Here is a 27,932-nt window from a genome sequence, read left to right as displayed (position 1 = left end):
GGCCCTAAGGGGTAAGTATCCCATGGTCCCTTGCCCGGGGTAAGGGTTCCTCTCCGCGGCCGGCGGCTCCGTTAGGTCTGTAGGCGGCCTAGCCCCGGGGCGGCCTCGGTCCCGGCTGTTCCCATACCGCCTGCCTAGGGTGGCGGAGTCTGGGGCCGTGAGCGGGAAGCCGGGGGAGCCTCCAGAATCGTCCCCTACCCCGGACCTCGAGCCTCGGGTCCCTCAGCCCCTCCAGGCCGGGGCCAACCCCGTCGCCGAGGCCTCAGGCCCAGCTGCTGCGCATGGTGGTTGATGGCGCGGGCCCGGACCGGAGAGCCTCTGAGGCCGGCCCGACCGCTCCCCGGGAGAGTAACCTCGGAGGCTGGGTTTTACCCCCCAACCCCCTCTCCTCCCGGGGTCTGTTTTCCGATCCGTAACGTGGGGGGAGGAAAGGGGGTGCGCGCCCGGGGTCTCGCGCGCAGTCACCCCGAGTCAACGGTAACCGAGCGGGGGAGGCGTCAGGAAGGGCCGCGAGGCCGGGTCGGGGGCTCTCTTCTTGCCCCGCCCCTCAGTGCCGGCGCGCGGACCCCGCTCCGCGGGAAGTGCCTTCCTCTGCACAGCCCCTCGCCCCACGCTCTGGCCCTGGCTCAAGTCCCTCGCTGCTTCCCGCTCTTCCCCGGGTGCACTGCAGGTATTAGTGGAGAGATGGGATCTGCTGCTCAACCTTCACCCTCAGAAGGAGACACGAAGTCGAGGAAGGAATCCCCTTTTTCCCGTGTTTCTGGGGAAGCTGTTCTGTCATGAGGCGGGTTCATTTACTTCCAGGCTCCATCAGCTTTTCGAGTCCTGCTCGGGGCTCTTTCACTTCTTGGCTTTTAAAAGTTTCTTTAAAGGGGGGAAGCATCGACTATGTGCCCCAATGAAACTCATTCATTCTGATTACAGACACTTAGAGAGGTTTTGGCTCCAAGATCAGCGGCCAGGAAGGGAGGAGAAGCCTGAGTACACATTGAATTTCCCATTTATTTCATTGTGGTAAAATAGGCATAACGTAGAGTTTGCCATTTTAACCATTTTTAAGCTTACAATTCAGGGATACTGAGTGCACTGACTCAGTATGCTGTAACCGTTACTACTTGATGTCAAGAACTTTTTTATCATCGGAAAGAAAGTGTAGCCATTAAATACTAACTCCCTCCGTTTTTCCTTTCTGTGATTTTACTCTCCTCATATTGTAATGTGTGAAACTTAGTTTATGGAGATTAAAAGTGAATGTGGTTCGCCGGGCGCAGTGGCTCAAGCCTGTATGTAATCCCAGCACTTTGGGAGGCCGAGACGGGCGGATCACGAGGTCAGGAGATCGAGACCATCCTGGCTAACACGTGAAACCCTGTCTCTACTAAAAAACTAGCCGGGCGAGGTGGCGGGCGCCTGTAGTCCCAGCTACTCGGGAGGCTGAGGCAGGAGAATGGCGTAAACCCGGGAGGCGGAGCTGGCAGGGAGCTGAGATCACTCTAGCCGGGCGACAGAGCAAGACTCCGTCTCAAAAAAAAAAAAAAAGTGAATGTGGTTGAGCACTTACATATTTAATTTTTTTGTTTGAGAAAGAGTTTCCCTCTGTTGCTCAAGCTGGGATGCAGTGGCACGATCACAGGTCACTGCAGCCTCGAACTCCTGGGCTCAAGCGATCTTTCCATCTCAGCCTCCCGAGTAGCTGGGATCACAGGCGCAGCACCACTATACCCGGCTAATTTTTTTATTTTTTGAAGAGTCGGGGTCTCCGGGTGTTGCCCAGGCTGGTCTGAAACTCCTGGGCTCAAGCCATCCTGCTTAGGCCTTCCAAAGTGCTGAAATTACAGGCATGAGCTCCTGTGCCCTGCGTAGTTGAGCGTTTACGTTAAGTGCGTTCCCTAAGTGCTAGCTATATTGTTAGATAATAAATCTGGAGAAAATTCTAGATTCTTTCCCTCCTTAGGTAGGAAGAAATAAAATACCATGGTTACTGGCTCTTAGAAATGAAGAGAAAAGCTTCCTCTATTCTCAGCATTTTACTATTTAAAACTCTGGGAAGGAATGTGTTAATTTTGACTTTTTCAGCATCTATCTACGGAAGCTGGTGGGGTTTCTGAGGGTGGTATTTGGAGGGCTTTAAGATAAATTTACCGTATGCAGGAAGGAGTGCTGGTACAACCTTGCTAGGTGAGAGGGTAAATTAATAGATTGTAGCATCTGGGGTGCATTTCTCAAATTTTCCATTTTCCCCTGTCCATTTTCAAATAGTCATTTTGTGACTGAGTCATTTTACAAATACATGTGGACTCTTGGAACCCGCAAGTTGTAGAATAAAATAGCCCTTGTGAGAAAGAGCCTCATAGTCTCGGTGTAGTACTGGCTTCATAGAGGATAGTTTAGGAAGCTGGCAACACTTGGATATTTTTGATAGAGCCTGTGGAAAACCTTTTTTTTTTTCATTACAAGTCTTAACAAGGAAGGCTCTTTAGAAGCCTATACTGCTGCACTCCATGCAGAGTGGAGAGGCCATTAACATATTTGTAGTAAGGTAATTATGCTGTGATAGAAGTTAGTGGAGTTACTTGGTAGAAAGAATGGAGGAGGTGACCCCCACCACCTGCTGGCGGCAGGGACTTGTTCCTCCATGACAGAAAGACGTGTGAAAGTGGTGTAGAAGATGGTTGGGGAGAGGCAGAGAAGAGAGTATCCAAAGAGCAGAGATTTGAATATATGCTTTATTAAGAACTGAAGTTGTGCTGCGTGTAGTGGATCACACCTGTAATCCCAGCACTTTGGGAGGCTGAGGTGAGAGGACTATTTGAGCTCAGTAGTTCAAGACCAGCCTGGGCAACATGGTGAAACCCTGTCCCTACCAAAAAAAACAACAAAACAAAACACTGAAGTTGCTATAGCGTTTTAGGGTTGGAGCACTGGTGGCCAGCTAATGGGCAGTGAATTTAGATTTTTATCTTGAAAGCCCGTGAGAGACAGGAGGAAAATAGAAACTTGATTCTTTGGACTTCAGTCTCTACCAGGAGTGGAGTATGCAGTAGACCAAAAACGCAGTGAGCTAGCAAGCTCCATCTGGGAACCCAGGTTGGAAATCTTGTTTTGCAGTTCCTTCTCTCCTGGGTGTGAGAAGAGGATTTGCTTAATTTTGATGAGAAATCTGTTCCATTTAAAGTCAGTCAAGATTCAGAGTTAGGGTATAGTCAGGAAAAAAAAAAGTTCATTTTAGGGGAATGTATAGGTTTTTAAACAACATTTAAACGTTGTATCATAAATAAATTCAGTGACTTAGCTTGCTCCCCTTCTTGAGTCATTTTTATTTTTATTATTTTATTTTATTTTATTTTATTATTATTTTTTGAGACGGAGTCTTGCTCTGTCGCCCAGGCTGGAGTGCAGTGGCGCGATCGCAGTTCACCGCAAGCTCCGTCTCCTGGGTTCACACCATTCTCCTGCCTCAGCCTCCCGAGTAGCTGGGACTACAGGCGCCCGCCACCACACCCGGCTAATTTTTTTGTATTTTTTTAGTAGACACAGGATTCCACCCTGTTAGCCAGGATGGTCTTGATCTCCTAACTTCGAGATCCGCCCTCCTTGGCCTCCCAAAGTTCTGGGATTACAGGCGTGAGCCACCATGCCCAGCCCCTAGTCCTGAGTAGTTTTGTGGGTGAATCAGACACAGATGGATTGGTTATTTTTAAAAATAAAAATATGTATTTAGGGTAGATTCCCGAGGAGGTAGTGTTAGGGTTGACTCTGTTTTTACAATCAATCAAGAAAACTTTCGTTTTAAACAGTTAAACCCAGGTTCAGGAACTTGATCTAAAGACTCCAGGGGAGGCCATCCTGACTCCCAGGCAGCTTGCTGCTTTCATAATACTACCTTGGTAACCACTCAGTAAACAGTCATTTGAATTGTTTTATTTAAATCAGATTCTCTATACAATGCATTTGAGTGTTTGCTCTACTTTAAAAAGTGATTGTTTTTTCCGTGAAAAGGACTTTGGAGGCACGTCAGATTGTGAGCTCAAGATTAGAAGACAGGGTTTTGGATTATTTGAATGCATGCTGCCAGGTCTTTGCTTTCACTCTGCTCTTTTTTTTTTTTCTGGTTAGGGAAAAAGATACTAGCCTGCGAAGATTAGCTTGCTTGTTTTTTTGGGAAGGGTGGTTCTCCAGTGGGCTTCCCCATTACCATATTTTGCAGTCATAGAGTTAAAAGCTAAATTGTCCCTTTGGTAGTCTGTAATGATTGTAATGCCTAGGTTTTCTCAGCTTTGGCTCTGATTGGCTTGTTTTAAAACCTGAACAGTAGAAGTCTAGGAGTAAATCAGTCTGCCTCTCTACCCTTCTCGATAAAATTATTGGTAGCAAAATACATCATTGCCTCAGTTACTATGTGCCAAGAGTCTCTTTTTTTTTTTTTTTTTTTTGAGACGGAGTCTTGCTCTGTCGCCCGGTCTGGAATGCAGTGGCCGGATCTCAGCTCACTGCAAGCTCCGCCTCCCAGGTTGACGCCATTCTCCTGCCTCAGCCTCCCGAGTAGCTGGGACTACAGGCGCCCGCCACCTTGCCCGGCTAGTTTTTGTATTTTTAGTAGAGACGGGGTTTCACCATGTTAGCCAGGATGGTCTCGATCTCCTGACCTCGTGATCCGCCCGTCTCGGCCTCCCAAAGTGCTGGGATTACAGGCTTGAGCCACCGCGCCCGGCCACAAGAGTCTCTTTTAAAGCTGTAAGCGGGTAGGTGGTAACCTCCATAGGACCGAGGCCTAGTGACGACTTGGTGATCCTACCTCTTAGCCACATGTAGTACTGCTTCCCTAGATAGGCTGCTTTTTGTTATGCCATTCTTTGTTGATTGTCACAGTGTCCCTCTGAGCTAGCTACCATGCATACAGGTTGTGCTGGTTTTGCTGGTAAAGCACTAGAGACGGAAAGAGCGTGAGTCGTGAGTCGTGGGTAGCTCAGTGGTGGCCTTGGAGCTGGGATGGTGCTGTGAATAGTGCTCTCCACACCTTACATGCATTAGAGCAGCACAGGACTTAAGGGATTTCTGTGATGAGTCACTTTATGTAAGGGATGGTTCTCACACGGGCAGAGGGGTCCTTGTCCCTCAGGAGATGTGATCACAATTTCAGGGTATTGGGATTGCCGTTTCAAACTGCACCCGTCCCTTGATTTAGAAACTTCAAAAGTAGTGAGTGTTATGCATGGGAACGGCATGGAGATGTTAAGAGAGTGTAGGCAGTCACTATTAGGTAGTCTTTTGCAGGTTAGAGGCACAATCTTTTTATTAGTTTTTTTCTTTTTTTTGAGATGGAGTTTCACTCTTGTCCCTCAGGCTGGAATGCAGCGTACTGATCACTGATTCACTCCTAGCCTTCTGCTGTTCAGGCTTTAAAACAAGCCAGCCAGAGCCGGTGTACTCCAGCTCATGGGCTCAAGCGATCATTCCACCTCAGCCTTCTGAGTAAATAGGACTATAGGCAGATGGTACCATGCCTAGCTAATATTTTGTAGAGATGGGGTTATACCATGTTGCCTGGGCTGTTCTTGAACTCCTGAGCTCAAGTGATCCACTCACCTTGGCCTCCCAAAGTGCTGGGATTACAGGCATTAACTGTATTTTTAATTTATTTTTTATTTTTTTTTCGAGATGGAGTTTTGTTCTTGTTGCCCAGGCTGGAGTGCAGTGGCACGATCTTGGCTCACTGCAACCTCCACCTCCCGTTCAAGTGATTCTCCTGCCTCAGCCTCCCAAGTAGCGAGTAGCTGGGATTACAGGTGCCCGCCGCTGTGCCCGGCTAATTTTTGTTTTTGTTTTTGTTTTGTTTTTGAGACGGAGTTTCACTCTTGTCGCCTAGGCTGGAGTCCAGTGGCACAATCTCAGCTCATTGCAACCTCCACCTCCTGGATTCAAGAGATTCTCCTGTCTCAGCCTCTCGAGTAGCTGGGATTACAGGCGCCTGCCACCACGCCCAGCTAATTTTTGTATTTTTAGTAGAGACAGGGTTTGATCATGTTGGCCAGGCTGGTCTCAAACTCCTGACCTAAGATAATCCATCTGCCTCAGCCTCCCAAAGTGCTGGGATTACAGACGTGAGCCACCATGCCTGGCCTGATTTTTGTATTTTTAGTAGAGACAGATTTCCACCATGTTGGCCAGGCTGGTCTTGAACTTCTGACCTCAGGTGGTCTGCCCGCCTCGGCCTCCCAAAGTGTTGGGATTACAGGCTGGAGCCACCGTGCCCAACCAAAAGTTAGAAAGACTTGCAAAGTTAAGTTTTTATGTATACATATACATGGACTAGAGAAGAATATTCCCCTAATTTTATCCTGAAGATAGTGAGAAAATAGGATTGGACATGTTAAAGAGCTTTTCAGGACATCACTTTTATACCATCACATAATCTGAACTTGAATATATCTCTCCCCTCTCCTTCCCTTCCCCTTTCCTTGCTGAGACAGGGTCTTCCTCTGTTTCCCAGGCTGGAGTGTAGTGAGTGGTGCAATCTTGGCTCACTGTACCCTTGACCTCTTGGAGCCAGGCTGTCTTCTTTCTGCATTGCTGGTCACAGTCGTGCACCCACATGCCTGGCTAATTTTTTGTATTTTTTTTGTAGGGACATGGTTTTGCCAGGTTACCCAGGCTGGTCTCAGACTCCTGAATTCAAGCACTCAACTCACCTCAGCCTCCCAAACTGCTGGGACTACAGGCATGAGCCACCATGGCCAGTCTGCTTGAATATGTGTCTTGAATGATATTTCTTTGAGGGTCATTCTCTACGAGTCTGTCAAGAATTGAGTTGGTGGTGGTAGATTTCCAAAAAGGTCAATTTTTTAAAACCTGGAAATGACAAGGGATAGTTCTAACCTCTACTGAGGAAACCTCTCGGAGGGAATGATTAGCCAGGGAAGGATTTGTTTGCAGAGGTGCTGTGCCCTTTAAGCATGGTGAGAGCCGCTTTCTCAATGGGAGTCATGTGATGTGGATTAACCCCAAACCAAATGCTGAGCTTCTGTGGTTACATTGGGTAGTTGATTGGTAGCCATAGTATGCTCCTGTGGAATATAGGTTAGACATTTTGTTACCTGCTTTGGCTATAATTATTTATACATTTGGTAGCTTATAAGTGAGTTTAAGCAGTCTGGTGAAAACAGACTGGAAATACTCATCATGGACTCTGTGTCAGAATGTTTTTTATTGTAAATCTTAAAGTATTTGGGACTTCAAAAGTAACAATATTAAAATTCATTTCCATCTGTGAATCCTCTGGTGGACCATGATGTGTAGATTGTGTTATGTTTTATGAGTTTTTCTAACACTTTCATCATCATTTTCCAGGAAAGAGTAGGAGATGATTTGGCAGATAGTTTCTGTTTGGCAGACTTTGGTGAAGGCTTTCTTTTGGAATAGACAAGTGGCCTGGGTAACAGTTGTAGTTCTCCTGTGGGGCCTGCTTTGTGGCGTGAAGCCAGTTTTGTGGACTCAGGTAGGTTGCGTTCTAGGCATCTAGGGATTGGAGCCGCCATAACATCACCTTATCTACCAGCCCGTGGGAAGGGAAACCTATTGATTGTGTACTGGTGTAATTGAGATCACAGAGAAAGCTGCTTTCCTTGGTTTTACCTTGTGTCAAGTTGGGTGTAGCTCACACCAGTGATACCTTTGCTGGGATATCCCTTGGCACTCTTGTGTTTGGGGACTACACAAAGTTTCTGACTTTAAAGTGTTTCCAAGTGAATATGTTACTAATTTTGAGACAGAGTCTTGCTTTGTCAACTAGGCTGGAGTGCAGTGGTGCAATCATAGTTCACTGCAACCTTGACCCCCTGGACTTGAGCCATCCTCCCAGCTCAGCCTCCTGAGTAGCTGGGACTACAGGTGCATGACACCACACTCAGATAATTATTATTTTAAAAAATAAAGACAGGGTCTTACTGTGTCGAACTCTTAGGCTTAAGTAAGATTCTCCTGCCTTGACCTCCCAAAGCGCTGGGATTATAGGTGTGAGCCAGCACACCTGGTCTCCAGTGAATCCTTTTTTTTGTTTGTTTTGAGACAGAGTCTCATTCTGTCTGTCACTCAGGCTGGAGTGCAGTGGTGTGATCTCAGCTCGCTGTAACCTCCGTCCCCCAGGTTCAAGCGATTCTCTTGCCTCAGCCTCCTGAGAGCTGGGATTGCGGGCATGTGCCACCACGCCCAGCTAATTTTTGTATTTTTGGTAGAAATGGGGTTTCATCATGTTGGCCAGGCTGGTTTTTTTTTTTTTTTTTTTAGATGGAATCTCGCTCTGTCACCCAGGCTGAAGTGCAGTGGCCGAATCTCAGCTCACTGCAAGCTCCGCCTCCCGGGTTTACACCATTCTCCTGCCTCAGCCTCCCAAGTAGCTGGGACTACAGGTGCCTGCCACCTCGCCCGGCTAGTTTTTTGTATTTTTTTTAGTAGAAACAGGGTTTCACTGTGTTAGCCAGGATGGTCTCGATCTCCTGACCTCGTGATCCACCTGTCTCGGCCTCTCAAAGTGCTGGGTTTACAGGCTTGAGCCACCACGCCCGGCCTCCAGGCTGGTCTTGAACTCCTGACCTCGAGTGATCCGCCTGCCTCAGCCTTCCAAAGTGCTGGGATTACAGGTGGGAGCCACTGCGCCTGGCCTCAAGTAAATAACATTTTAAAATAGTAGCTTCTCTGGCTACTGTCTGGTGTTTAAACACTACCTTTCTGCCATGGAAGAAATTTATATCCCAGAATAAAGATCAGTCCTTCAGTTAAAGATACTTTTATAAATTGTTAATACTGTAGTCTTGCCTCTTTGTTTTTTTCCAGTTTTGTCATGGATCACAAATTCTGCAGTAGAGCCTGTGGTCTGGGAGTCACTGGATTTTCACTGGCGGCACATAGGGCTCGGGAAGCAGAAAGTGCAAGGCTCAGTTGCTTAAGAAACTTGAGGTGGCTTCTGGTTCCTCACTTATTCCTGGTCAGCTCTCAGCTGTCCCTCCCTGTAGTCAGAGGGGTTGCGCTTGAGCTGGCAGTTGAGGGAAGAGCCCTGGCAGCCAGTGCCCGGGCTTCCAAGCCTGATGGCTGCTACCTAGAGATGGTTGGTGTTACAGTGTGGTGGCTCCTAACACACAAAGGTAAAGAGTGCGATGGGAAGGCCATGCCAGAAAAGCAGCCGCCCTTCTTTGCCAAAGGCAGGATTGTTTGCATGCTGTCTTCCTCCTCCCAGAGTTGCTCAGGCTCGAGTTTCACTGGTTCAAAGTAGTAGGGTTGTATAGGGAATGGTTTCTTTCCCACCTTTTTGGATTTTTTAAAAAGTGCTTAAATATACATAAAATAGACCATTTTAACCATCTTAAGTGTGCAGTGAAGTATGGTGTTTTGCAGCAATCACCTCTGCCCATTCCTATAACTTTTATTCTCATCCCAAATGAAATTCTGTGCTCAGTGTTGAGTAACTTCCCATTTCTACCTCCCCCTAGGCCCGGGTAACCTCTGTTCTACTTTCTGTGTACGGATTTGCTTATCAGAGGTATTTAATAAGTGGAATCGTACAATATTTGGCCTTCAGTGACTGGCTAATTTCACTGAGCATAATGCCCTCAAGGTTCATGCATGTTGTAGCCTTTGTTAGGATTTTCTTCCTTTTTGTGGCTGAAAAATCCATCCTGATGCATGGATATTCCATGTTTTGTTTAGTCCATTCATCTTTTGGTAGACACTTGGGTTGTTTCTACCTTTTGGCTTGTGTGAATAGTGCTGCTATGAACATTGGCATACGTGTATGAATCCCTACTTTTAATTCTTTTGGGTATATACCTAGCAGTGGAATTGCTGGGTTATAGTAATTCTGTGTTTAATTTTGAGTGACCACCTAACTGTTTTCCATGGTGGGTGCATCATTTTATGCTTCCCCCCCCTCTTTTTTTTTTTTTTTTTAAAACACTATGAGAGACACTTATTTGTGAAGCTAAAATTGGTTAGGCCTGTGTGTACTACCTCATATTTCCATTCCATGAAGTCTTGGAAATCATCCTTCTCTTTTCCTGTTTCTGTCTTGGAATTAACACACCTTGGTCAGGGAGTTGGCCTCACCATTGTCTCTGTTACTCTCCATAGGAGTATTTTGTAAGCCCAGGAAAGTGTACTTTTCCTTGGGAATGCTTTCTGCCCCATGGAGCCTTTAGTTTGAATGTCTTAATTCAAAATCAACATTAGTCTTGTCTTTGCTTTTTTTGAGACAGAGTCTCGCTCTGTTGCCCTAGGCTGGAATACAATAGGATGATCATAGCTCGCCGGTGCCTGGAACACCTGAGTTTAAGTGATCCTCCCATCTCACCCTCCCTACTAGCTGGGAGTGCAAATGCGCCACCACACCTGGCTAAGTTTTATATATATATATATTTTGTAGAGACAGGGTCTTGCTGTGTTGCCCAGGCTAGTCTTGAACTCCTGGCCTTAAATGATCCCCCCTTCTTGGCTCCCAAAGTGTTAGGATTACAGGTGTGAGCCACCGCATCTGTCCAGTACTAGTCTTATGTCATATGTAACTTAGCATGGAATTGTAAACCTGGCAAATCAAATAATTGTCTTTCACATTGTGCTGACATATAAACCCTTTACCTTTTTTCTCTCTTGAATTCAGTGAAGGAGAACGACCTGCTCAGAATGAGAAGAGGAAGGAGAAAAACATAAAAAGAGGAGGCAATCGCTTTGAGCCATATGCCAATCCAACTAAAAGATACAGAGCCTTCATTACAAACATACCTTTTGACGTGAAATGGCAGTCACTTAAAGACCTGGTTAAAGAAAAAGGTAATGGTACTGGTGATTGAGTAGGGTGAGAAGGTTGGTGTGTCATCTTTTCTGTGGCTGATTCCTTGGTTATTTTTGGTCAGTGGAAGCGGCTCTGGGTAGAGCATGTTCTTTCCAGGCTTAAGCGTGAAGCCCCCTTACCCCACCTCAGTCTTTTTTTTTGTTTTGTTTTGTGTTTTTTTGTTTTGTTTTGTTTTGTTTTGTGGTCATGCCCCTGTGTGTCAAACAGGATGGTTTATATGGTCCTTTGGCCTACAGTTGGTTTTACTGGCTTAGTATGGTTAATAAGACTTCGATTAGGCTTCCGGGGAGCCTTTTTGTGTTGAAATTTTTTGAATTTTGCACATTAGGTGGGAGAGATTTTTCCTTTCTTTCCTTTTCTTTTATTTTTTTTCTTTTTTCTTTTTTCTTTTTTTTTTTAAGCTTTTTAAGTTTCACAGGAAGATAGCTTGTTTAAAATTTTGTGGATGTCTTCCTGGGATCAAAATTTGGTAGCTGGACCTTTTGCTTCTCAGATTCCAAACTATAAAACGTTAGCCTGTATTTTAACTATTAGGCTTTTTCCCCTCTGGGAAAAAAATAGAGTAGGTTGGCCATTGGAGAGCTCAAAATAAGGTATCTGCTTTGTAACGCGGTGCCTTAGGATGTGGATTGTCATAGCCTAGGTATCCACCTTCCAGCCGAGGGCAGAGGAAGCAACCAGGCTCTGCTGCCACCAGGAGGCCCGAGGAGGCCTGCCTCTGTGATCCTCACCCCCGTGCACACTGCGGTGTTCTCTCTCTCTCTCTCCTCCTTCCCTCCTGTGCTGCTGTCGTCTTCCTTTCTTTACTGATTCTTGGCCCTGCTGGTGGCACTTAGGACTAAAGAGACTGCTCAGCCCTGGTTTAGACAACACCGTGGTAGAGAACAATTTGTATATTGCCTTGAGGCCCCCCTACCCCGACCTAGACTCAAACTACCCTTCATGGAGTCTTTGCATGACTGAAAGGTATTGGTTTTCTGGAGCATTCATTATGAAAAGAGATGTGAGCTTGATTTGTCAAATGATTTAACATTTCAGTGACAGAGATGCCCTGTGGATAGGCCATTTTGGTATGTGTACTGGTGCTCCCTGCATTGGGTTTTGAAATTATGAATGGCACTGCCATCATTGTCCCATCACTTATTTTGACCATGACATGCAAGAAGCACTAGGCACTGTGAACCTCTCCAGACAGTCATGCGTGCTGCTCCCACGTGGTATTTCTCCAGATAACACAGATGGAAAAACGTTTTGGTGTGAGATTGATGTGCCTACCTTGATCAGCCAAATCATTCCTGCCATTGCTCCTAGGGCAAGAGTGCAGTTTCTTTTTGTCTGAGGGCGTGTCATGCTGCATCCCAGATGCAGTGTTCTTGGTTTTTGGGACTGCTGCTTCAATAGAAGCTTAGAATTTCTGTACAGTACAGTTGGGCCTCATTCGAATTAGCTTTTGGAATAACCTCCAAATTTGTGTTCTCGTGATTTGGTTGAACCGCTGAATTGCTATTTCCATTGATAATAAGGTATAGTAGTTCCAAGAACCAGGAATGTGGCTTTGAAAATGTAATTGTTAGAATTTTGTAAGAGATTGCAGGCCAAATTATTTTTTCATTTTTAGGAGTGTGTGAACCAGTTTTGGGACATGCTGGATAAAGTAGGTGACATTTTTACTGCTTTACCATTCAGTAATTCGGTTTGGGAAACCTTAAAGCTGGTAGTAGCAGCAGCAGCCATGGTGTTTCTGGATGTAGAAGCAGTTCACCTCAATTCACTATTTTGCACTCTTAAGTGTGGAGCCAGCCTGGTGGTTGATTTGGATACTTCCAAACTGGTTCTCATATTCCCCTGGCATACTGCTACGAATGCCCGGGCTCAGCCCTCTCAGTGTATTTTTGGTGGTGTAATTTAGAATTACAGGTGTGCAGTAAATCAGTTATTTTTAATGAGCCTTACAATGTTCTTGTTTAGAGCTCCCCTGTACTGGTTAAATTAATTACTTTGCTGTTTAATTAAATTATTAGCAGTATAGGATTGTGGGTAAAGTGACTCATAAGAGAAAGGTAATCTTTTTATGGTAATGCTTATATTCAGTATGTGAGGTCTAAAGAAATTTACTGTGTTTACATACATATGACTCCTTAAGAAATACTCTTCTTATTATGTGCTTTTAAAAAGACATTTTTATTCCCGTTTTGGTATACAACAAATGTTTAAGTGGTTAGTTTACATCTGAAATATTTACTTGAAATCTGTTGCCAATAAGTTTTAAGTGTTTTGAAGACTATACACAGGAAGAACTGGCAGATAGAGGCACTTACAACCCTAAAAGTATTAGTCTCAAAAAAATTCCAAAACACAGAGATTTGGGCTGTCATAATCTAAGCACTCTTTATCAGTCTGCATTTTAAGGTCTGATGAATCTTAGCCTTGTTTCAGGAAATGAGTAGAACAGAACTAGAATTAGTTGTCCTTAACTGAAATTTTCTGTCATTGTAGCACTATCTAGTTGCAGCCTCTCTGAACTAAAGTAGCTAGCTTTGAGAGGCCAAGAGGGGAGCATTTTTTTCTAAGGATACTCCTAGGGGAGACTGTCTCACATGTTCCTCCCTCATTCCCTCCCTCTTGATCCTCTTGCCATCTTTCATACCAGCTGCATATTCTCCAGCTTTAATTTTAGCATTTAGCAGCATCCTAGGATTTCCTATTAAAAATCCACATAGGAAGTGAACTAGTCATTTATGCCTTTGAAAGTGACTTAACAGCCTACAGCTCCCCAGTTTGTATCCTGACAGGTAAAGGGATATGCACTTAAAGTGATTGACCATAAGGACTGGGTGGAAAAAATAAAGATTTCTGTGAGAAAAGGCGATCTTAGGCTTTTAAACTTAGTGTTGTGCTACATTTGTTTGAGACCATCAAGTCCTGTGTGAGTGGTGGAAGCTCCTTGCTGGGCTGCTTCTCCTGGCCTCACCTCACCAGGCAGCCGGCAGCACCCAGGTGGGGCAGTGCCACCAGAGCAGGACTGATCTGCACCTGCAATGAGTAAACAGAGCCCACGTTGAGGAAGGAAGGTCGGGGATGTAGTTTACCCTCAGTCAATCCCAAGTTTAGCAGCAGTCAGTTTAATTTATGTAAGCAAAGATTTCTTTTAAGCACTTAATCCTTCTGTTAGTATTTAATGCACCACTTTAAGTAAATTTCAAATTGCAGCTAACAGAAAACTAAAGCCCAGAGGGCAAGTGTAGTCCAATAGAAAGCCTCCATCTTGGCTCCTGGAGATAATTTGCATTGTGGGTCTATTAGGCAGACCTGTATTTTCAGTTTAAATGAAATTCCTACCCAGTGTACTTGCTCCTTCATATTTTCCTTTGTTGGAAATGCAACCTGCATTTTATTTGTTTTGTTTTTGAGATGGAGTCTTGCTCTTTCTCCCAGGATGGAATGAAGTGGCATGATCTCGGCTCACTGCAACCTCCGTCCCCTGGGTTCAAGCGATTCTCCTGTGCCTGCCTCCCAAGTAGCTGGGATTATAGGCACCTGCCACCACACCCAGTTAATTTTTGTATTTTTAGTAGAGACCGGGTTTCACCATGTTGGCCAGGCTGGTCTTGAACTCTTGACCCCAGGTAATCCTCTTGCCTTGGCCTCCCAAAGTGCTAGGATTACAGGCCTGGCCACAGCCTGCATTTTAGAAAGGCCTGTTATGCTAAAGCGTTCATATGTGTGAATACTTAGGTTGAGCCCCAACAGTGCAGCCTGTCTGGCTTACCCTGTGTGGTCTCTGGTGTTAGGGAAGCAACACCGTTCTGTTGTTGCCACGCAATTAAGGAGGAGCATGGGCTCTGTCATTTCCTAACATGTCCATAAGCCAAGTAGTTGTGTAGAATAATTATTTTGACATGTTTCAAGGTGTCTTTGTATTAAAGAGCGTGCATGTGTTCTGTGCACTCCGCTCCCCCAATAAAGTGGCAGCCTGAGAATTGACCGTTATGAACGGAAGAATGTTTGACAACATGCCTGACTTGCAAGCCACGCCAACCTCTGTTTAGAAAAAAAATATTATAGGCCTTATCACATATGAATTCTCTTCAGTGAAGCTTCGGCCTCTGCATTCCCTCTTTTTTTTTTTTCCAGACTTGAACAGTAAATGAGAACACAAAAACAAATACTCACTTTGCTAAAGGTTTGTGCAGGAGAGTGAGGTCACAGTAGCTGCAACCGACCACCTCAGTTCTTTTTGGGTTGCTTATCTGCTTATCCTCCTGCTGTGTTTTAAGAATGAGGCAGTGTTTTTAATAAGTCACTTAAATGTTGGTCAAAAATGATTTCTTAGAGCGTTTTAAATAGAGGTAGATAACATTTGGTGTTAGATTTTTTAATGTGTTAGTTTTTTCCTTTCGATATTTTGATGTTTTGGGCTGCAGCAGAATTTGTCTTAGCAGCCTACTCTTAGGATTCCGTGAATTCCATCCATGTTTACACAGGGAGAGGAGCAACCATATTTTTTATTAATAACTGCGAGTGCCGTTTCTGTAAGACTACTGCTACTGCCAAGCTGTCACCTCTGCCCCTGAGTCCTGACTGTGTGATCTGCTCTGGATGGTTTGCTCGTTAAACTTCACTTCATAGAATGTGACCAGACTGTGTTTACTTGGCAAATTTTGCCCTCCCATTCTTGTCGATAGTTGCGCTGACTACATGAGACAAATCTTTGCTTTGCTATTGTAGAACCAAAAGGGAGGTGGTCTTTTAAAGGCTCCATTTTCCTGTAGGAAAGTATGAATTAGCAGCTGTTGCAGATCCCTTAACACTTAATTGGTGGTCTCTCAGGGTAGAGGTTGGAATTTTATGAGTTTGTGAGGAGCACAGTCATTACTGATGATCCCAGGAACAGCACTACTCATGCTGGACCCTTGGGTGACTGCTAAACAATGATACCATTTGAGGTAAAAAGAGGGAGAACATTTTAAGCAAATTTTTAATACAAAGGATTGAAGTCAGGTGTGTTATTACTAGACTAGACTGTTACGTGGAAAAAGTCCTAATTTCTAAACCTCTCTTTTTGTTAAAGTGGTTATGGCCATGGGAAAAAGTTTGGTTTGGATTTGCTTGGTTTCTGGGTTGCAATTACAGCTTTTTGATGACATGTCTTATGGACACAGACTAGAAACTTCATGCAACAGGATTTGAATTTCGACAACATGGTTGCAGCTCTCTTGAATTAATTATTGTGAGACTTTTATTTTTTTAAAGGTTATTAGGTGGTAGTCATAGCTGGTAGGGAATAAACTTGGGGCCTCTTCAGTCACTATTTTGACATTATGTGGCATTTTCATCAAAGTGGAGACAAGGGTTGGTGGTCCTTGAATGGCTGCTGCTCTTGAAACAAATGGCTTTTAACATGGCCTCAGGGCGGCCGCATTTTTGGAACTGCTTTAGTTTTTAAGGGTTAAATAAAGCCGCCTTGTACAACTGTCCCTTGGCTGTGATCATTTTTCAGTTTGCCCCACAGGAGTACATACTCCAAAAGTAAATTGCAGTGATCCCTCCTATTTCCTTCTTCATTTATTTGCACTGATGATTCTCTCTCCTGTTTTGTGCAAAGTGTCTGTTTAGTTCTGAAACATATCAGGAGAGGACAAAGAGGGTGAGGCTCTACATGTAAACTTTGAACACTTGGCTTTCTTGCATTCAACCAGTGTGCAGAGCCAGTAAGAAATATGTCCTTCAGATCTTTAAATTTTTTGTAAAGTAATTTTATCTTGTTTTTCATTAAAATTTTTTCTTCCTATAGCCTCATAATTTTAATGTCCTTTGAACAAAAGAGTTGGAATAGGCAGGACTTGTTGAGGCCGTTAAGCGGGTTGTTTTTACCCTTTTACTGCTAAACCAAACCTGTCCAGAGGACAACAAAAGCCCATTTTTTGACTTTGGAGAGTCTGGTTAGAGATAGTTTTCTCCAGGGTAACACTTCACATTTGTTTTCTCTGTGCCATCTTCAAGTTCAGCAGCCATTTTGGTGGTTGTCTTGATGGATTCTAACATCTGGTCATGGTGGTCATGAATTGGCAATCCAAACCTTGAGGAAAATCTGCAGAAACTTTCGAAATGCTTTGTTTTCCCTTTTGTGTAGATTAGAATCATGTGAGTCTATTTAACTGTTTAAATACAAAATCTGAGCCCTAAATTTGAATTTATTTGTGTCCTTTAATGGGGAGGTTTAGAAAGCAGCAAGAATGAAGCCTGGCCTAATTCACTGAAGAGAATCCAGATGCTGCTCTGGTTTTGTGATCTTATTATATTCAGACATTCTGCCTCTACAGATGTGGAGCCTAGTGCTGTGTGCAGGACCAGCTATAAAATTTGTGGGGCCCAACACAAAACAAAAACAAGGGCCCTCTTGTTAAAAAAAACTAAGAATGTCATAGCAGCAATAACAGCATTGAACCAAGCTCAGGGCTCCCGAGTGCAGAGCTCTGTACGATTGCACGGGTTGCTCACCCGTGAAGCTGGCCCTGCGTCCGTGTGTGCCTGTGAGCTTATACCTTTGCATACGTGCGTCCTTGTATTTATAGCATGTGAGCTCAGCCCGATGGCATTGCAATTTGTATGCATTTCACCTACTTGCCACCAATGAGAGTGTATGTGTAAAACTTCCTCCCTTCCCCAGAAAAGTAAATCATGCAGACTTCTTTCCTATAGATTTGGATTGCCTCTAGTCATGAATGAGTCTTCCAGACAGGGAAATTGATATGGAAATCTGTGGAATAGCTTGTTTGTGGTGGGAGGAAAATCAAGGACATATTGTTAACGTATTTTCACCTACTTTTACTGCACACCTGTAATGCCTAGTTCGGTGGTTTAGAGAATATGGAGTGTTTCTGGGCTTTCTTATAAGGCAGAGGCTCCATACAAGGTTGCTGATGATTGTTCTAAATTCCCATTGTTTTCTTGGCTTTTCTCCCTTGGTTTATGTGTCGTCTGGAAACTGATTTGTAGTTGGTGAGGTAACATACGTGGAGCTCTTAATGGACGCTGAAGGAAAGTCAAGGGTAAGTGTCTGAGAGAATTTCTTCTGTGGATTTACTACATGAAAAATGTAACTGTATGGTGGCGTGGAATCGAATGAAATCAGGAAGGCAGTGAGTGCTCATGTTACAGTAGCTATGTTTGATTTTGCCAAACATTTGAGTGGGGTGGGAGGGGATTTGCAAACGGGAGTCCCGCTTTTCCAAATGGCTGGCCAAAGAGCTTTTTGGTATTCTGTTTGGATGCCCAATTTGGATAACTGGGGACCAATAGCAGCATTGTCTCTTTGTTAACAGAGGAATTGGCTGTGTGTGAATTATGCATGGAATTTTAGCGGTGGTATAATTAATGTAAAACGTGTGTTCTTGTCTAGAAAATGTTACTCTTGGTTGTTTGCTGAATTTGAAAGTTGTGTGAACCAAAGATTCCGAAAAGTTGCCTTTGTGCCAGTAAATCGTAAACCAAATATTAAAAACCTGAATGTTCAAAATTGGCCTAGTTTAAAGAGAACATAAACTATTTTCTGTCGTGCAATAGAATGGCTTAGAATAATCAAAAGGTTGAGCTTAACTTACGGAAGGGATGGATTTAGGAGGAATATGGTAAGGACTCGATTGAGTACAGAGGAAAGCAGATCTAAAGTTGGTGTGATTTCTTGGAGACCCTGAATTTAGGTCTGCTTATTAAACGTCAGCAGCTCTAGTGCAATGCTGGTAATGCGTAGGAGAAGGAGATATTAAGGAGCCCAGCTTTTAACAAGGAAGGCGAGGCGAGGCACTTCTGTCAGCTTCCCCTTAGAAGGGTTCATTTTTAAAGACTTTGTGACATAAATCATATTTTTAATTGGTTTGTAACTGTCATTGGTATTTACTATTTTTTCTTTTCTTTTTCCCCTTCCTTGCTCTTCTGACTGGTCTCTGGCTTCCTCCAAAGGGATGTGCGTAAGTATCGTCTAGTTACTTACTGGTATTTGAGCCTTCCAGCTTGTAGGACTGGTTTCACTCGACTCGTTTCCTTTTGACTCTCTAGTGTTGTTGAATTCAAGATGGAAGAGAGCATGAAAAAAGCTGCGGAAGTCCTAAACAAGCATAGTCTGAGTGGAAGACCACTGAAAGTCAAAGAAGTAAGCTCTTGCTTAACACTGTGAATACTGTGTGTAATTGTTGAGTGATCCCACTTTGGAACAGGGAAAGACAGTCATGGTCCCAGACGGCATTTTACAAAGCAAGTGCCAGCCTGTTGTTTCTCATGAAGAGTGTCGGTCACAGCCTACAGCAGCCATTCCCTGCAAGGACTTTGGAGTGGTGACCAAGCAGATCCTGGGTGGCTGCTGACCACCTTCTGACATCTGTGATTTGTCTGAGGCCTTGTTGTCTCGGGGACTCTTAAACTGTGAGCCCGTGAGTTTGTGCCATTAAGTTTTATTCCGTCTGAACCTTCTTGTTGGCCCATCTTGTTTCTTTTTTTTAAAGTGAGTTTGTTCCAGCCTGGGCAACATGGTGAAACCTCATCTCTACAAAAGATACAGAAATTCGCCAGGCATGGTGGTGCATGCCTGTAGTCCTAGCTACTTGGGAGGCTGAGGCAGGATCGTTTGAGCCCAGGATATGGAGGTTGCAGTGAGCTGAAATCACACCATTGCACTCCAGCCTGGGTGACAGAGTGAGACCCTATCTAAAAAATAAAAAAAAAGTGAGTTTGTTATTCCTCAAACCTGCTTTCATGTCTCATCTGAATCAAATATATTCCTCGAGGAAGAAGGTTTTTTGTTGATAAAATTCCTCTTGGCCGGGCGCAGTGGCTCACGCCTGTAATCCCCAGCACTTTGGGAGACCGAGCTGGGTGGATCATCTGAGGTCATGAGTTCTAGACCAGTCTGACCAACATGGTGAAACACCGTCTCTACTAAAAATACAAAAAATTAGGTGGGCGTGGTGGTGGGTGCCTGTAATCCATCTACTTGGGAGGCTGAGGCAGGAGAATCGCTGGAACCCAGGAGGCGGAGGTTGCAGTGAGCCGAGATTGTGCCATTGAACTCCAGCCAGGGCAACAAGAGCAAAGCTCCGTCTCAAAAAAAACATCCCTCTTGATTTCTTTTCACCTCTTGGGGAGGAAGATGAGTAGATTCAGAGTGAAGCGTCGTAGGGTCTAAGTCTCTCACGTGTTATGGTGTCTTTTTTAGTGCTGATGGTGGTAAATGACAGGACAGAGAGTTGAAGAAGAGAGTCAGTACAGAGCTTCACAGACCTTCTCAGATGTTGTTTCACTGTGCAGCCCTCACACACATGCCTCCAACACCTGAAGGACTTGAAGGATGGGGGCGCTTGTGTGGTCTAGAACTGTTTCTCAAACTTCTGGAAGCCATTGACGGGGTTTGCAGAAATTACAAAACCCCACTGATGAATTAGTAAGATTCAGCTATACCAAGCCCACGAAGCTCTAATTTCAGTCTGGCGGTTCTACATATATCAGCTAATCATGTTTCCTTCCCTACCCTGCTTTTCTTTTTTACTTAGTTCAGTTGAGAGCTATGGTTTTAGTGCTATATTTCATGCCTTTTCTTCCTTTCCTGTTCCTTTAGCTGGACTCTTCTAAGCTGGTAGTTGAGTTCATTTGACTTTCTTGTTTTGAGAGATGCTTTCCAAATAACCTTTCAGTTTCTAAGTCTTGAGAATATCATTTACTGTGCAAGCATGGTTTGCATTGTCACTGGGTCAGTTAAACGTAACACCGTTTGTGCTTGTTTTAGGATCCTGATGGTGAACATGCCAGGAGAGCAATGCAAAAGGTGATGGCTACGACTGGTGGGATGGGTATGGGACCAGGTGGCCCAGGAATGATTACTATCCCACCCAGTATCCTAAATAATCCCAACATCCCAAATGAGATTATCCATGCATTACAGGCTGGAAGACTTGGAAGCACAGTATTTGTAGCAAATGTAAGTAAACAGAACCATCGTCTAAACTAGAAAATCAGAACTTTATGAAATGACCTTGTCAATATGTTATAAAAGTAATTCTGACATTTGAGTAGAAAAATATAAAGAAGGGTTGTGTTCTTGATTTCTTTAAAAATCAGCCGTATAGGTAGACTTTGTCTGCATTCCTAAGTCACAAGCTTGACCATGGTCTCACTGGGGCTGTGATTCCTGAGTTTTGCAGGTGTTTCCACAAGCAGTAACTGAGTCTGTATTCTCCGTTGGTTTATTTTGTGCAGTTCTGGTGCAGAGTAAGAGTGTACGAGCAGAAGTGCACTGACACCTTCCTCTTATTGTGTCTGGGGTGAATGATACCTCCACCATTGCAAGGGGAGATATTTTTAGAAGAAAGTAGGTTGGGTGGGGTGGGGTGTGGTAAAGCTTATCAGGGAAACAATTTTTTCAAAATGTTCAGAAAATGAGTATTAATTTGAAGTATGAGGTGACTTAAGTTTCTGAGAAAAGAAACCGTATATTTAAGTACAGTTTATTTACAGTGAAGGCCAGGCTTTATAATGCTATTTTAAAATTTCCATTGCAGTTGATTAGTTTTTGTGACATTATTTCCTAATACTTTTTCCAACCAAATCATGTCTCATTCATGTCATAAAAATGTGTTTCTTAAGACGTTTACATTGAGGTTTTTACCCCGTTCTCTCTCGATTAGCTGGATTATAAAGTTGGCTGGAAGAAACTGAAGGAAGTATTTAGTATGGCTGGTGTGGTGGTCCGAGCAGACATTCTTGAAGATAAAGATGGAAAAAGTCGTGGAATAGGCACTGTTACTTTTGAACAGTCCATTGAAGCTGTGCAAGCTATATGTATCCTTCTGCAGGAATTCAACTTGTGAACAATTTGACCTAAATTGCTGTGTTAGTAATGTAGGTTTGTGTGAGGAAGAGGTGACTGTGTATTAATGTTTTTTATGTGACTAGGGAGAATGCATTACTGTGGAATTTAAAAGGTTCTCTGGGCCGGACTGGGCATGGTGGCTCAAACCTGTAATCCCAGCACTTTGGGAGACCGAGGCTGGCAGATCACTTGAGGTCAGGAGTTCGAGACCAGCCTGGCCAACATGGTGAAACCCTGCCTCTACTAAAAATACAAAAATTAGCTGGGCGCAGTGGTGGATGTCTGTAATCCCAGCTACTCAGGAGGCTGAGGCACAAGAATTGCTTGAACCCGGGAGGTGGAGGTTGCAGTGAGCCGAGATCGTGCCACTGCACACCACCAGCCTGGGTGATAGAGTGAGACTCAGTCTCACAAAAAAAAAAAAAAAAGGTTCTTTGGGGGTAGAGTTGATTCAATACAGTGTGGATAGAGGGGATGGTTAGAAGAACATGGGCATATGCCCATGAGTGGTCTTTCTACTGTTTTCAGAAGAGTCTAGGTTTGAAAGAGGTAGCCCAAAGAATACACCACTAGAGAGAAACTGGGTTGTTATTTCATGTGTAATACATCCTTATAGGATTACTCACTCTCTCCAATGAGTAGACATCATTTTGGAAGAGGACACTTCTCCATGACCCTAGGCTTAGCCTAGAGTTTTAATCCCATGGAGAGTACCCCACAGGAGCACATTCATGCAACTCAGACAAGACCGTGTTGGCATCTTACCCAGAAAACATGGTCCTTCAGTTTGGATAGTGGTAGATGCCTGGCCCATTGGCCACATTCAGAGAACCTTGATGCCACTGCTTAAGAGGATGGTTTGGTGAAATTGTAAGGTTACAAGTGAAGCTTCACACCTGAGGAATAAGCGGAAGTTGTCTTGTCCTCCCCGCTGGCTTTATTTATTGTTCCTTTTATGTTTATTGTTGAAAGTATAATGAAGAATTGAAATTGCTCATAAATTCATCACTTAGAGGAATTGGTAGCAGTTGGAGTATTTTTCTTTCTTTCTTTCTTTTTTGTATTTCTCTTGTGCACATTTTTAGAATTGCAAGAAATAGCCTTAATTGTAATACCAGCTATGTTCAATGGCCAGCTGCTATTTGATAGACCAATGCACGTCAAGATGGTAAGTCAGTAGGATCTTTCTGTGTGATACACTCAAGGCTAGCAAAAACATGGAATTAATAAGAATGTACACATAGCCACTCTAAAATATTTATGGATTAGTCTAAGTTAAATAAGCTGTAGTATGTTGAGTGAATTTGTGAGAGAAATAACATTTTGCTGGTCGGGCATGGTGGTTCACGCCTGTAATCCCAGCACTTTGGGAGGCTGAGGCAGGCGGATCATGAGGTCAGGAGTTTGAGACCAGCCTGACCAACATGGTGGAACTCCGTCTCTACTGAAAATACAAAAATTAGCTGGGCGGCCGGGCGCGGTGGCTCAACCCTGTAATCCCAGCACTTTGGGAGGCCGAGACAGGCGGATCACGAGGTCAGGAGATCGAGACCATCCTGGCTAACATGGTGAAACCCCGTCTCTACTAAAAACTACAAAAAACTAGCCGGGTGAGGTGGCGGCACCTGTAGTCCCAGCTACTCGGGAGGCTGAGGCAGGAGAATGGCATGAACCCGGGAGGCGGAGCTTGCAGTGAGCTGAGATCCGGCCACAGCACTCCAGCCTGGGTGACAGAGCAAGGCTCTGTCTCAAAAAAAAAAAAAAAAAAAAAAAAATTAGCTGGGCGTGGTGGCACGCACCTGTAGTCCCAGCTACTTGGGAGGCTGAGGCAGGAGAATCACTTGAATCTGGGAGGAGGAGGTTGCAGTGAGCCAAGATTGTGCCACTGCACTCCAGCCTGGACAACAGAGTGAGATTCAGTCTCAGAAAAAAAAAAAAAAAAACATTTTGCTCATGGCAACTCTTGACCGCATTAGATATTTTTCCTTTTGCACAGTTGACTGTTCATGGCACATTCAGGTAGTCACTTGAGTATCCTGGTTGAGCAAGTGATCTGTTTCAAAGAATGGTTATGTATGTGGGGTTCCAGTTTTTCAGAGTATTACAGTATAATGTTTGGTTAGCATCAAATCTTTTGTGAACATAAATCATTGATTCAGACAGCTCTTAAAGGTCTGTTGGAGCATTTCAGTCTTAATAAACATTTGCTCTGCTGTGGCTGTGCCAAAGATGATAATTACTACAGGCATGACTGGAACATGCTGGGGGCAATCTAGTCCGGGCTCAAATTCAGGAAAAAGATAAAAGAAACTATAAAGCAATTTTTTCATTACTGTAAATACAGTAGTTAAGTTGTTTGAATAGATGATATATTCATGTGACTCAAAAGTCAAAAAGCATGAAAAGATAGCGTGAAGATAGTGTGAGTCCTACTTGGACTTCTTGCCCAGGTCCCCATTATCCCCCACGATAATATCCATGTGTCTTTTGATCCTTCACCTTGACATAAAATAGGAAGCACGCTCCACATGCCTTTCCACCCTTGCATATTACTCCATGGCATGGATCATGTGTTTAGCCAGTCCTCTCTTGATGGTGGGCCATTTCAGTCTTCTGCTGTGGCAAACACTGCTGCACTGGATACTGAGATTTATTCGTTTTCTTTCTCTTTCAGGATGAGAGGGCCTTACCAAAAGGAGATTTCTTCCCTCCTGAACGTCCACAACAACTTCCCCGTAAGTGTTTCAGTGATTAGGCCTGAGAGTTTGAATTTGAGTTATACTAAGAAACAGAAAATTACCATAAAGTTTCACTTGAACCTGTGCCAGGTTAGCCCTCAGTTCTCTTGGCCAATTCTTTTCTATAGATTTTTCAGGGCGAGAAATGAGCAGAGATTCACAACTTGAGGATATTGTTAGGATTACCTTGTGATAATCCTAGGATTGTAATACCACAATGTAGAGGATGCGGTTAGGCATTTTGAAAGTGTCCTGGGGAAGGAAGAATCAGAACCTGTGAAGGGAATGAAAACCAGGCTGCACTCTAATTCAGAAGATATTGGTTAGTCCCATGTGGGCTAGCAGTGCACACTAGACATCTACGCAGAAATTCGTACACAGTTGTTTGCAGCAGGATGACAGACACATGCTGTGGTGTGGATGAACCTTGATTTCATCTACAGGAAATGCTCCACATAGATAAATGCATAAAGGCAGAAAGTAGATTAGTGGTTGCCTGTGGCCAGGAAGGAGTAAGTGGGGACAGGACTGCTAATAAGTTTGGATTTCTTTTTTGGGTGATGAAAATGTTCTGGAATTAAATGGTAGGGATAGTTGCATATCTCTGAATATACTAAAAACCACTGAACACTTTGAGTGAGTTTTATGGTATGTGAAGTGTCTTGAACAAATAATTTCTATGCAGAGGGGAAAGGGATCGGCTATTTGTCACACCCAGGTGAAAATCTGTCTTGTGACAGGGAAGGCTAGTTGATGGGCCACCACGTAGGTAGAAGTGGCAAATAATAGTGCAGAGTCCTACGTAAGCCGGAGACGGGAAGCCAGAACCTGAGTGCAGACAGCAGTGGGACAATTCAGGGAGTCACTGGCACAGGTAAAGCCCTCCTGGAGAAGGAAGATGGGTGAGGTTGGGAGGCCTGTGTGTGCTGTGCTGCGGGGACCTCCACCAGGTGGGTTGAGGGGGCCTGGTCTGGAGCAGCAGCTCAAGCTGAGGGCCCTACTCACTCACTGAGTTGGATGGGAACCCAGGCCAGAGCACCTTTGCAGTGTAGCATTAAGGCAGCATGACAGATGTATCTTGAAGAGAAATCTGTGGCTTCGTGAAAAGGCTCATCTGTTGAAAGTCAACATTAGTTAGAGAAGGATTACATTTCCTGGACATAACATACTCATTTCCCAAATAAATTGTCTGTGTGCTCACCTGAGCAGTGGTCACCCTGGACCGTGGTAGTGGCTCTTGTTGACTGTTGTTTTGGATCAGGAGGTGGAGCACACTGCTCCAGGGAGCCCGTTATCCATGGCTCTTGGTCTCCCAGCCATTTCAGAGGCTTGACTTCAAAGCCTTCAGTGCTTTGGGGAGTAAGTAACCTCGGTGATCTCTTGCTGCTGTTGCTATGCAATTAAAGATGGAATGTTAATCAGATTAAACGCCTGGGAAGTGGTGGCAGGTTTTATTTACTTTTTAAATGATTTTTGTTTTCTTTCTTTCCTTCCTTCCTTCCTTTTTCTTTTTCTTTCTTTCTTTTTGATGGAGTCTCGCTCTGTCACCCAGGCTGAAGTGCAGTGGGCGTGGTCTTGGCTCGCTGCAACCTCCGTTTCCTGGGTTCTAGTGATTCTCCTGTCAGCTTCCCGAGTAGCTGCGATTATAGGTGTGCGCCACCACGCCAGGCTAATTTTTGTATTTTTAGTAGAGATGGGGTTTTGCCATGTTGGCCAGGATGGTCTCGGACTCCTGACCTCAGGTGATCCACCTGCCTTGGCCTCCCAAAGTGCTGGGATTTCAGGCGTGAGCCATCGCGCCTGGCCTTGTTATAATTTTTGAAACCTTACCTGGTTGTAGTTTAAGCCTCAGATGGTGGTTACCCCAAATATTGCAAGTGTCAGCTCTTTTGGCTGTTTCCAGAGACCAGCCTGTATTTCTGTGTCCCTGTTTGTGTTGGTAGGGCATGGAGTTGAGTGTGGGCTAGGTATCCATTTGTGGGTTAGGAAGCTTTGGGAGAAGGAAGATAGGTTCTTTGAATACATACATTAGGTTCATTGTTACTAAAACCACCCAGATTCAGAGAGTAGCGTACATCCAGGATGTTGATTGGCTGGTTTGTAACGTGTTTTTTCATGAGAAACGTCCTTTGGGCTACTAGGGATTGGGCACGTTTGTGCTGCTTGCCACCTGATGTCTTGAGTCATCTTTTTTGATCAGTTCTCAGTCCATGGGTTAGTGAAACAAATAGGCTCTCAAGAATCTTAGTGTGGGGGTTGTTAACTTTCCCCTGTGTTGGTTTTCAGCCACCTTTGTTGTATACACACATATCCCAAACGCCAGAACAAGGTTCTGTTTCCAAATGTGCTGATGTTGAATTTTGCATTGGGCCCTGGGGGCACTGGTGGGTAGGGGTGGGTAGGCTGGAGTGGATAGCTGCAACTCACTAAACAAAGACTCTTTTCCTTTGAGGGTCAAGGTTTGCTAAATAGGGGAAATCTAAACTTCTTTCTCTTTTCCTTCCAGATGGCCTTGGTGGTATTGGCATGGGGTTAGGACCAGGAGGGCAACCCATTGATGCCAATCACCTGAATAAAGGCATTGGAATGGGAAACCTAGGTCCCGCAGGTGAGAATGACAGTGCACCTTGCTTGGGGTTTTGGGGAAGTGAAAATTATTAATTATTGGGGCAACTGGACTTTAGTTTAAATGGAATAAATAGTTAACTGGGACAAAATTCCCTCCTTATTCATCTCTGCCTCATTTTTAATAAAGGCAGTATTTTGTATTTTTATCAAATTGAATCCTTTTTTAAAGTCATTATGCTTTTTCATTGTAACCTCACGACAACCTTCTAAACTGAAATAGTTATGCCATTTGATAAGAGGAGGCAAGCCAGAGAGTTGCTCAAGGTCACACTGTCAGTTAGTGACAGGCTGCAGGTCTCCTGACCACAGGACCATAGCACTGCTGCAGTGCCTTGAAAAGTGTCTTACCAAGACCTCCTTGGGCCCTCCTGGTGTTTGCACAGCTGCTGCTAGAGAGCTAGGGGCATTGATAGACGCAAAAAAGGTGGAGAGGCCAGGCACGCTGGCTCATGCCTGTAATCCCAGCATTTTGGGAGGCTGAGGTAGGCAGATCACAAGGTCGGGATTTGAGACGATCCTGGCCAACATGGTGAAACCCTATCTACTACAAATACAAAAATTAGCTGGGTGTGATGGCATACGCCTGTAATCCCAGCTACTCGAGAGGCTGAGGCAGGAGAATTGCTTGAACCCAGGAGGCGGAGGGTGCAGTGAGCCGAAATCGCGCTACTGCACTCCAGCCTAGGTGACAGAGCGAGACTCCGTCTCAATACAAAACGGTGGATGGCCGGGCACGGTGGCTCAAGCCTGTAATCCCAGCACTTTGGGAGGCCGAGGCAGGTGGATCACGAGGTCAGGAGATGGAGACCATCCTGGCTAACACGGTGAAACCCCGTCTCTACTAAAAAATACAAAAAAAACTAGCCGG

The 27,932-nt window shown here is 44.4% G+C and overlaps 1 protein-coding gene across 2 annotated transcripts in view; it reads left to right on the top strand.

Annotated features, from left to right (window-relative positions):
- Nucleotides 1-6: 6 nt before the first annotated feature.
- HNRNPM (heterogeneous nuclear ribonucleoprotein M) overlaps nt 7-27,932 on the top strand; it is a 42,715-nt gene continuing 14,789 nt past the window's right edge. The window contains exons 1-11 of one of the 2 annotated variants that reach the window (XM_011954933.1): nt 7-11; nt 10,646-10,815; nt 17,837-17,889; nt 18,800-18,807; nt 18,896-18,989; nt 20,616-20,654; nt 20,772-20,807; nt 21,514-21,667; nt 22,817-22,866; nt 24,373-24,433; nt 26,943-27,044. In XM_011954933.1, coding sequence (XP_011810323.1) covers nt 17,866-17,889; nt 18,800-18,807; nt 18,896-18,989; nt 20,616-20,654; nt 20,772-20,807; nt 21,514-21,667; nt 22,817-22,866; nt 24,373-24,433; nt 26,943-27,044 — 568 coding nt within the window. In that variant the 5' untranslated portion in view covers nt 7-11; nt 10,646-10,815; nt 17,837-17,865. Of the gene's footprint in view, nt 12-10,645; nt 10,816-17,836; nt 17,890-18,799; nt 18,808-18,895; nt 18,990-20,615; nt 20,808-21,513; nt 21,668-22,816; nt 22,867-24,372; nt 24,434-26,942; nt 27,045-27,932 lie in introns of those variants that run through there. The other variant, XM_011954934.1, reaches the window with a different exon arrangement.

Source organism: Colobus angolensis, unplaced genomic scaffold (genome assembly GCF_000951035.1).
Source record: "Colobus angolensis palliatus isolate OR3802 unplaced genomic scaffold, Cang.pa_1.0 Scaffold39, whole genome shotgun sequence".
Taxonomy (NCBI): domain Eukaryota; kingdom Metazoa; phylum Chordata; class Mammalia; order Primates; family Cercopithecidae; genus Colobus; species Colobus angolensis.
Note: the sequence above shows the minus strand (reverse complement) of the source record. Positions and strands in the feature narration are given on the sequence as shown.